This window comes from Emys orbicularis, chromosome 2, assembly GCF_028017835.1.
Source record: "Emys orbicularis isolate rEmyOrb1 chromosome 2, rEmyOrb1.hap1, whole genome shotgun sequence".
In the NCBI taxonomy this organism is placed as follows: Eukaryota; Metazoa; Chordata; order Testudines; family Emydidae; genus Emys; species Emys orbicularis.
Genome location: NC_088684.1, coordinates 85,922,433 through 85,933,664, shown reverse-complemented (window position 1 = coordinate 85,933,664; position 11,232 = coordinate 85,922,433). Strand labels below are relative to the sequence as shown.

The window sequence follows — 11,232 nt, the reverse complement described above, 5'->3', positions numbered from 1 at the left end:
ACATTAAACACTAGCCAGACTTCCCTTCAAAGACTAAAGCCATTAGTTGTGAGTGTTAACATTTAGGTACCAGTACTTTTCACAATATTATAAAATTGAGTATCACTGCCTCACTTAAGTATAAAGAAACAGTACTTGATGCAAACATTTTATAAACTGTAAACTTACTGTAATATCTTGAGTATTACCCAGATATCAAGAGTAGGTACATATGCTTTTAAAAATGAAGACATTTAGTAACAAGACAATGTCACTTCACAAAACAGTTTGAGGTATTTTATTTATATAGCAATCTTTATTTCAAAAGGACATTTTTATTACAAAAAATGTAAAAATCCAGCTAAACCAGAAACATTGAGACTTTTTTCCTGGGCCTTCAAATTCATTGATCTTTGTCTCCAGATTCTTTTCACCACAATATCATCCCCCACATCCAGCTTGATTACACAGGTGCAAATGTGCCAGAATGGCCTGGAATAGATAAATATACTGAGAAAGGCAAAAGCTGTAAAAGCTAGATGCATGCAACAGGTTCTACCAGGAAAAAAACCCTCAAAAATAAACGCAAGTGAAAACTAGAGCTAGCTGCAGGTGTCTGAAATTTTGTTCAATCATCCTTGTCTTTTGCTCCGTGTTTAAGGATGCGTGTGAATTCAATGTAATTGAAATTTCCCTTTTTGTCAATTGGTGCCTCTCTGTACAACTCATCTACTTCTTCATCTGTAAATCTGTCTCCCATTGTCGTCAGCAGCTCTCTCAGATAATCTTCTTGAATGAACCCTGGAATATAATGTGTACAGTGCATCAGGATAAACCAAAAAAAAGAGTTTTCTTACTCAATCTTCAAATAGAAAGAATTTCTAGTTTGGAGTTAAGCAATCACATTATATAAATAAGCACCACACATGTATTGCTTAAGAGAGAGAATAAATATTTACAAGCCCATTTAAGCATTAACTCCAGGGAGAAGGAAGACACAAAGCTGTCAATTTAAGACTGCAGGAGGCCAAAGTTAAATACTGTAGCTGCATTTAATAACAGGGCTGGATTATTTTAATTGCAAAAAATAATGTGTTTAATTATGCAAGCTAAGATTATATCCAAGTCTCATGCTTCAGAGTCAAGCTGGAGCGCTATAAGAGGATTATGACAGCCTCTACACCTTCCAACTCCCTCTGACACTTAAGGTAATGGCCACCATAAGACTTGGATGAATGGCCTGATTTGGTACATTCTGCGTGACAACCTCTCAGCTTTTTCCTCCACACATAATACTCCCAGAACTTCAATGGCAAGAAGTGACCTCAAGTTGCATCAAAACAGTCTGGAAAGATGCAAGTTTATATTTTGGTTGAAACAAACAGATTTAAGACAGTCTTAAGAAAAAACATTTCTACATGGAAGTTTGTATTCACTTGTCTTAAACATTTTCTACTTAAAACTGCTGAGCATACAATCCAGCTCATATTGAATGGGAGCTGAAAATCTAGCCTAATTTAAATGTCAAGGCCAACAATGTGAAGAAATCTGAATATTTCAGATATATTTGTATGTTAGTATCAATTTAATGCCAAATTCTAAGCCAGAGGTTCCCAAACTGACATAGCATGGAATACAGCATCATAGAGCTTGTGTTTGGGCAGCCTCCCATAACATATATGTGAGCCATCTCTCCCACTCCTATTGGTGATCAAACATTGCTATGGCAACTTTCTCTTACATAAAAAAAATTAGATATTTTATACATTTTAGTTTTCTTTTAAATACAGTTTAACAGGAGGAAATGGGTGCCAGCAAGTGTTGGAAGTCAACTCTATAGACCACCAGCAAGTCTTTTGTGGGCAACTGGTATTCCATTAACCAATTAAAAACTACTGTTCTAAGCTTTTAAAATTATAGGAAATTTAAGACAGCTCCCAATCAACACATATTTGTTTTTAAATGGCTCTTTCAATATTTTGGGTTCCGATAGATGGATTTTAAGCAACTGTATAGGTTTAACAGTCTTTAAGCCCAATATTTCACCATTTCTGATGCAGAGATGATAAAATTACATTCAATGTTTTTTAAGTTTGCAAAATAAAAAAAATAAGTAATGATTATCAGTAAACTGTATACTAGGTATATTCACAGCTTGTCTACACCAGCAAGGGTGTAAATTCTAGAGTGCACAATGCACTGATGCACAAACTGGCTCATATGGATCTGCTGATGTACACTAAAAGTTCCCTAGTGCACGTCAATGTAGTCCGGCAGTACTACATTAAATGTGCACAAATGGAGCTTTACTGCACACCAGCAGAGTTCACATGAGACAGTTAATGCACAACAAAGGGATGTGCATTGGGATTTACATCCCTGAAGACATGCACTAAGGCACCATGTAGACAAGTTTTTAGAAGCACATAATAACCTCAAATGATCTACTTAAATTATATATTTACAGTCATAGTTGAATAAAAGAAATCCTTTTAATGAAGATTCAAAAGCAGATAACCCAGCATCGATATTTCACCTACTTACCTGTTGCTTCTTCGTCAAAGCAAGCAAAAGCATTTCTGATTACATCTTCTGGATCTGTGCCATTTAGTTTTTCTCCAAACATTGTAAGGAACATAGTGAAGTTTATGGGGCCTGGAGCTTCATTCATCATAGCATCTAGGTATTCATCAGTTGGATTCTTTCCTACAATTAAAGTATTCATATTTTCGATAGTCATTATAATGTGTTTATTCATCCACCCAATTATATTTGTCAATTTTAAACAGACTACCACCTTTCATAAAGCAGCTCAAAAATGTATAAAAAGTTAACAGCTATGCTATTGTGATGATTGCAACAAGCACACAGCCATTTTATAATGCTCAGTTAATAGAATGATGGGGGCCACAAGTATCAGATAAATAGACAGCTGGAGAAATAAACATTACCAAGGGAAGCGAGCATATCATGCAGGTCTTCTTTGTCAATGAAGCCATCTCTATTCTGATCAATCATGTTGAAGGCCTCTTTGAATTCTTGAATCTGTGACTGATCGAACATTGCAAACACATTGGAGGTTGCGCGCTGAGGGCGCTTCTTAGTGGTCTTTGTCTTTGCCCTTTTGCTAGACATGATGGCTGTTGGATTCTAGGGGAGAAAAACAGTGACTAAAGTGTAGGAAATTAAATTTAAACAACAGATGTTTAAGAATTAGAGTTGTGTATAAAACTACATCACAGTTCCTTGGGAAAAAAAAGTTTGAATTCTGAATAATGTGCAAAGGTACATAGATCCACAAATTTACCATCCACCTTTTATTATATTTTCTTTTATTAGAAGCTTAACTGCGATGATGTGTACTGGCCCTTTGGGGTTCAGAGGAAAACCCTCCTGGGCTGACAGCAGACTGCATCAAGCTGGTCCTTGAAAAGAAGCCCCCAATACCCATGTCCCTGTACGTCAGCATATTATTCAAGCCTTGAGGGGTTTTTGTTTGGTTTAGGCGGTTGAGAACAAAAACACAGCATCCTAGGACAGTGGTGTGTGTTAAAGTCCTTTCAGCATCATTAGGCAGAGGGTCTGGTGTATGTTGAGTGGAGGGAGAGAGTCAGGGTTTAGTTACAAAACCAACTATGTACTGCAGTTTTGTTAGGTAACCAAGAAGCCTGAACTAATATAGCATATCAATAGGTGCATTCTAAACTATGAAATAGCTTTTCAATATGCACCAGATTGTGTCCCTTTAATGAAGTAAGGTAGTTTCATGTACTACACAAGTCTATGTGGTTTTACAATACACTTTTTTTTTTTAAATTATAAAGGAAGTCAACAATATTGCAAGTGTGAAATGGGAAACTGATAAAATTGGGGGAACAGTGAAATTGACTACACAAAGTATTTTCAAATGTGCAAGTAAACTAACACTTAGTAAGTAAAATAATTCAGACAGAAGTGAAGCTTTCAAGTTTATGGTATCCATTCAGTTGTGATTATTTAAATATTTACCTTTTAAGCCAGTTTAACGATAACACTGGAACTGATCCACTAGCTTGAAATTTAAATACTAAGGCCTCAGTTCTACAACTGGATCTGCATGGATGGACCTTTGTGCCCATAGGGTATATCCTGTTGATTTCAGGCCTGCCCATGCAGCTCTGTCTGAAGAATCAGGGCCTTACTGTTTAGTTAAAATATAAGAATTGTTGGCAGAGAAGATTAAATATTTAAAGAAACATTTGTCAAATTAAAAAGAATTACACTTAGTTATAACACCTAACTCTATTATAAAACAGAGTAACAACCCTTTTCCAAATTATTTACTTTGGGCATCAGATTGACTATACAGAGTGCTAGCGATTTCCCTATTTGCCCCGATGTAGTTAGTTTCATCCTTCACACAGCGATAGGGTAGAGAAACGTTTTGGCTACTAACAAAATGATTGTAAAGCCACAAAAACTGGCAGCTCTACTCTTGAGTAGATGTACCCTAAAACTATTTTTAACTCAGCTCATTTAAAAAAAATAATTTCAAGCTGACAGTGTCCCATTAACCTATATTACTGTCCATATCAACCCAGATTTGGATTTAATAATTTTATCTCTCACAAAAACTGAAGCTAGCTTAAAAGTGAACTACAAGGTGCTAACTTAGTGTGCCACAGAATTCTGCATCATGCCCAGACTGGATTTTGTTATATGCCATAAATTTCTTTGCTCCTTGATTATGAGCTTCAGCCTAAAAACCTGCAACTAAGTTCCAAGTAGCCATTACCACCAGCCTATGTTTACTTGCAACATCCCGGTTTGGCTAATTTACAATATTATCAAATGTTGATTTTTAAAACAAGCTACTTCTAAAAGTTAATTGCACCTCTGAAAAGAGCTAATCAATGAGTCACAGAAAATAGTCTCTCAATGACTCCTTAAATAGATCGCTTGTAAAGTGACCTTGGAGAAGTCAGTCTATCCAAAATAAAATAAAAGGCAATTAAAGGAAGGGTACAATTTTAGTTCATTTTAAAAGTGAACTGAAGTTAACTAAATACAGCTAAGTAACTGCCATCGGCAAGCAATCAGAATTAAAGTACGTAATTAACAACCAAGTTAAAGCTAAAAGATCACAACTCTTTGTCAAGTAAGAAGTATTTTACCTTGCTTTATATCCAAGAGAGCGAGTGAGTGCTTTACCAAGCCTCCAGATGGTAAAGAGAGGCCACTGCATAGGTTATAGTCTTCCCAGTATATCTACAAATAGCATTACTGATTTTATCCACTGATTAATTCTCCACTTTTAAAACTTACGTTCCATATACGACATTCTTCTGACATATGAAAAACAAACTGCTATGCCCTGAACTAAAAATAACCAACAAAGCTCAACTGCAAGTCACCCAGCAACGCTCTTCATTACACTTTCACAAAACAATCTCCCTAAAACAAGTGTTCAGAGTACAATGAAAACAAAATTTCAGATTTAATGTCAGGAAATCCATTTTATTTCTGAAGTAACACAGCTCACCATAAACCATTACGCTAATAAGCTAACAATCTGCTTTTGAGACAAGAGAAAGACAAACATTTTAAATTGGACACACTTCAGGTAGCAAGCCAATAACTACTCATCCTTATAATCTGAACCTCTACTCAGATTCACTGCTACTCAGAACAGGGTTATGCCCTCAAAACTGGCTAGAATGACAATCCCCTTAATTATCTGAAGTTTTTCAATGTGCTCTGATAATTGAGACTATACTGAAAGGAAAAGGGCCATGCAAATCAAACATACAGAAGAAGTGACTCCTTGCCAATCTCTCTTCTACAATTCTATTATTTTGTGCATGTAGAAAAAACAGACTACTGCAGAGATTAGAGGTAAATCCATGGAGGAAAAAAACAAAAACAAAAACAAAAAAAACAACCACCCACAAATACAGTTCAATTTGGAAAAATTTTACTTCGCAATCTTCTATATCTTAAGGGGTAGAGGGAGAGGAGCAGATTCAGTGAGCGTGAGGAACCAGGAAATTTGCTATGGGAGATTTAGAAGTGATGGTGGACAGTGCATTCAACATGAATTTGCAGTCACATATGGCAGTGGTTCTCAAAACTTTTTTTCCCCCCGCAGACCACTTGAAAATTGCTGAGTGTCTTGGCAGACCACTTAAAGATCTTTCTAAATATTGTTTATACTGTTAGCTAACTACTGAAAAGTGCTTTGGATAAAAATGCTATATAAAAAACAATTTTTTGTTCTAATAAAAGCACACAATTCATATTTTAATATCAGTATCACCTTTCTAATGTGATGGATGTCCCCTTTCTCCCGTGCTGCAGCAGCCTCCGAGCTGGGGCTGGGAAGGAGGGGGGGGTCTCTCCTCAGCAGCCATAGCCCTGGAGCTGGGGAAAGTCACCTCTTTCTCTGTCCGCCACAGCCCTGCACATCCCAAATTCCCCCCCAACCCCTCTTCTCAGCCCACTGCCCCCTCTCTCCAACCCCTATTCTCCCCAAGGCCACCACCTCAGCTTACGTGCATCTTCCCCAGGGTCCAGGCACCTAACTAGTGGAGCCACGCAAGTGTGGCTCTGCTAATTAGGTGGGTGGCCCTTCATTCTCTTGTGTGCAGCCGCCCAGGTGCGCACCTTACAGGGAACTATCCGCAGACCACCTGAATGGAGCTCACAGACCACAGTTTGAGCACCTCTGACATATGGCATTAAAAAGGCAGGAGCAATTTTGGACTGCATCGAGAGAAACATTACGTTTCACAAGCTAATAGCCCATCTATACAATCCTGGTGTAGCCATGTCTAGAATATAGTGTTCAGTTCTAGGCACCGCTTTACTAGAAAGATATCAACACATTGGAGGATATTCAGAGAAAAGTAACAAAAATGTTTTAGGAGGCTAGAGGGATTAATTTATGATGAGTCTCTGAAGTGTTAGACAAGTATAGCTCAGGTTTCAGAGTGGCTCAGTGTCAGCAAAGAGAGAACACAGGATGGGTGAAATCCCAATCCCACTGAACTCAATGGGAAGACACCCACTGACTTCAATGGGGTCAGGTCTTCAGATTAGTTTAATAGAGGGAAGTACACTTAGGAGTAACTAAAATAGGTTAAGTTTAGGCTGAAAATGAGGGAGGGCTTCTACAGACAAGTTGGAATATCTGACGCTGAACAGAACAAAATACAACGAAGGAATCTCTGGCAGAACATAGATTAGAAACATTTAGTAAATTTTTCACCTAGGTAAGTTTCTAAACTGATTGTTGAAGGCAACTGTTGATACTCTTGCTCTAATGTACACTTACTTTGTCCACTGCCTCTCAAGCCCTCACTTGTCATGAAGAGGTATGCAATGTTATTGTAGGGCAAGAATAATTTCCACCTAATATTCTTGATCGGTGGTAGATTGTAAATACCAACCTAAATGCTGATCTACTAAATTCCCAGACTGGTCATTTGTGATTATCTATTGTTTAAAACAGAGGAGTCCCAAAAGATTTTATTACTTGGAGTGAGATTTTATACAAGAGCTGTGACCAAGAAATGATGCTTTAAGAGTATCAAAAGAATTCCAGTTGGTGTACAATATCATTAATTAATTTCTGTATTGCAGTAGCTCCTAAAGGCCCGAGCCCCATTGTGCTGGGAACTATAGAAATAGAACAAGACGACTGTCCCAGCCCTGAAGATCTCACAAACCAATATTTTCATCGGATCTTACAAAAGCCACCCTCCTTAGATTCATAACTATATCCTGGTTTTGATTTTACTATTTCCAAAGTGAAGGAACATATGTCAGTGCAAAAATAAATTCAGTATTGGCATAAAACTAAACTGGATTTTGTCTTTGTTCCTAAACATGAAGCTCTGAATGGTCTAGACCTTGTTTATTTTGGGAACCATTCAGGAACTTTTTAGTAGTACCTGTGGTAATCATTTCTTTGAGAGTTTGTTGGCCTTCACACAAGATGACATTTATTTAGGCAGACTTTTGCAAAAAATTCTGAAAGCTGGTGCAGATAAATCTAAAAGATAGCAAGTGCAGCCATTGTACTAAAACTATGGTGATCATTTAACCATACTATGTGGTTAGTACTATTACTTGAAAGATACAAAAATAAGCTATAGAAATGGGTACCATCTATATAGTGATATTCCAGGGTTATCACTTGTCTGTCCGTATGTCACTCTGAAGTCTACAATGTCTCCTGAGTCAGTGTGAAGGGATGGAAACAGCTACAAGCATGGTTGAGAGCTCACCAGGTTCAATCATCACTGGGATTCATGGTCTGTTACCATCCAATTTTCAAGTTCTCTGCCATTTTGACTGTGTGGAGTACAGCTGCAGTAGGGCAGGTGTCCGTCACTCCAGATTGTGATATCAGAGGTAACTCAGCCAATCACCACCATTACTTTGCAGCTAATTTGCATGCAACAACTTAATTAGTTGTATGAGGAAGACTACACAGATGGGATTTACTTGGCCCAGCTGCCAGACCTGTGAAACAACATAGGCTTTCAACTACTAGAATATAAATAATTAGAGGAGGACAGTAAAGCTTCTTACTCCTCCACATCTGAGGGGGGGGGGGGAAAGGTAAAACCTAGTGATTAGATAGTTTAGGAGATTGGTAATAAGCTTTTCATTTCTATAGTACTGGTATGAATCAAGGAGTAACCAATGATTAGGTAGTGGCCAAAAGTTACTGCTTTCTGTTAGCTATCTGACAACACATGACATGGGCTGAAAAACATTCTGGTGATATGCATTCCCATCACAAGGAAACTCACCAATCATAACTGGAAACATGGATAGCAGTCTCCACATGAAGGTCCAGGACTGAATGCTATATTTTAATATGCTCATCACCCTAGTATTTGGGAACACTACTAAATTAAGATATTATCCTCTTCTATTACTTTCTCAGTGATCAACTTCCAAAACAGCCCTGTTGTTCGCTGAACTCTTACTCATGTGGGCAAGTAAGAGTAAAATGAGATCACATTGATCTCAGTTTATTTTATTTAAAAAATTTAAAGAGGATGTTTGTCACATTTTATTTATTTTGTACAGCCTCCAGTATGTTTAAGAATGGCTCATTAAAAATGTGGAGTCAATGGGAACAGGATCTGACTCTATTTCCTAGGTCAACATAGAGGGTTACAGATTGATTATCTGAGCATATATTGGTCTAAAAATTAAGAAACCAGTTAAAATATTTTAGAGCAGAAGCAAGTGATCAGAGCAAGTGATTTAGCCTCTCTGTGACTCAGTGCCCGGTTTGGATGGTAACAGTAAATAGATAACAGTAACTTACTGCCTCACAGCAGTGTTGTGAGGATAAATACACTAAAGATTGTGAAGCACAGAGACAATACAGTGTTGGGGGCCACATAAGTGCCTTAGCTCAAGGTAATACCTGGACACTTCGTGTGTTAACTATTCAGAAACATAACATCACACCTCTTCTAAACTTATTTAGCTCTTCTGATTGTTTGACAATGTGGCTGTTCACATGCTAGAAAATGGAAGTCACAATTATATCATTATACTGGAGCTTTTCTTTAACATGAATCACGATCAAGGATGCATTGCTAAAATATGACCTACAGAATAATAAATTAATGTATGTGCTCTTAATCTGAGCACACATCCCTCATTTTCACCATTAGCTATTTTGTCAACTACTCTGGCTATCTTTATACATTTTCCATTTATGAAAAACACAGTATTTCAGCCTTGCAATATCATAGGAGAATCATCATCCAGGCACAAAGTCTACTCACTGAGTGCCATGATAACTGCACTTTATTAAACTGTTGAAAAAAAAAAAAAAAAAAGACGACTCACCCCAAGCAAGTTTTGCAAGGTTGATGTATTAAGGCAGCTTATGTAGTAAGGTTTAGGTGTCTGCACCTCTTTCCACCCGAACTATTTCGTGCGTTTCCAAACTATGTAAGTTTCTTATACTGAGAAGTCCAAAGGTAGCCGGGGTCACGTGATACCAGGGACAGGGTAAAATCTATCCTGTTTGCAGAAGCTGCGGAGCACAAGTTTATAATTTCTCAGCCACCAAACACAGATTGGAGAGTTCAGCATTACACCAGCCGGGGATGGCTCCCTGCAGCCGTTTCCTGCCAGTCCCTTTCCCCAGGCACTGCCCAGCTCGGACCCGCTTCTCGCCAGACTCCTTAGAGCTACGGAACCTACCGGGGTTCTGCTTCCTCCCAGCGCACCGGCCACCTCGGCCAAAGGCCGCGACCCTGAGCCGCGCCGAGAGCCCCCAGGCGCAATCCCAGCGCAAGGTGCAGCTGTAAAGGCTCTAGGGAAACCGGCCCCAGCCTCAGAACCGCCTGAGACAGCCCGCACCGGCCCGTCAGCGGGGCGGCCCTTTCCATCCACGCCCACCGGGCGGGGCAGCCCCGGCAGCCGCCTCCCCACCCAAGAGGGGCCGATGAGCCCGGCGGCGACTCACCCATCAGCCCCACCCCGCCTAGGGGCAGCAACTCTGCCCCCCCCCCCCCCCCGGGGCAGCGGGACCCAGCCCTGCTCCTCGCTAACAGCCCGCTACCGGCCAGTGCCCACAGAAGCAGCCGGACACGGGCCGGCCTCCCGCCCAGCGCGAGCACTTAGACCCCAGGAGACCCCGAACCCAGCCCTCCGGCCCGCGAGACGCGGCCTCACCTGACGGCTGAAGCAGAGACTCGGGTCCGAACGGGACAGGCAGAAAGCAGCGGCTGCTCCAGCTGCCTCGACACTTCCGGAGAGCGCGATCCAGACCGAACCACCGCCCTGCCAGCGGGGGGGGGGACGGGACCCGGACTACACCATCGGCGGGGAGAACGCGTCAGTCAGGCCCAGGGCGCCGCCGCAGCGCATATACCAGGGAGGAGAGTGCGATTGCTCCGCAGTGAGCCTACTGCTCACGACCCCCCGCCCGAGAGAGTTGGTTCGGACGGCACCCCCCGGTGATGTGATGGTGCAGTCCCATGCGCTCACTGCATTCCACCGTGCGGGGCGGGACAGGGGAGAGGGAGATGCTGATGCCCTTGTAAGGGAATCGCAGGGCGTTTCCTGTTTGTCGCTGTTACGACACAGGCTTCGTACGAGTCCCGGGTGAGGCGGAAGTGTCCGCACCCCGAGCTGGAGGGAGGAGCTGAGGGCTCCCAGGCCGCGGCATAGACCCGCCCCGCCGGCTAGGGAAACAAGCAACAGTCCGGGGCGCTTGCGCAATATGCGGCCCAC

At 40.8% G+C, this 11,232-nt stretch overlaps 1 protein-coding gene across 5 annotated transcripts; it reads right to left on the bottom strand.

The window, feature by feature from the left end:
• Positions 1 to 263: 263 nt before the first annotated feature.
• Positions 264 to 10,889, bottom strand: LOC135874260 (myosin regulatory light chain 2, smooth muscle minor isoform). Of its 5 annotated transcripts, XM_065399046.1 has the most exons (6): positions 10,672 to 10,889; positions 9,838 to 10,027; positions 8,247 to 8,484; positions 2,931 to 3,129; positions 2,524 to 2,685; positions 264 to 780 (listed from the first exon to the last, which is right to left on the bottom strand). In XM_065399046.1, the coding sequence occupies exons 4-6, from the start codon at positions 3,112 to 3,114 to the stop codon at positions 608 to 610; spliced, it is 519 nt and encodes a 172-aa protein (XP_065255118.1). In that variant the 5' UTR covers positions 3,115 to 3,129; positions 8,247 to 8,484; positions 9,838 to 10,027; positions 10,672 to 10,889; the 3' UTR covers positions 264 to 607. The 5 variants fall into 5 exon arrangements, with proteins under 5 accessions (XP_065255118.1, XP_065255117.1, XP_065255119.1 ...); XM_065399045.1 differs by lacking the exon at positions 8,247 to 8,484 and having other exon boundaries at positions 10,672 to 10,888; XM_065399047.1 differs by lacking the exons at positions 8,247 to 8,484; positions 9,838 to 10,027.
• Positions 10,890 to 11,232: the final 343 nt, after the last annotated feature.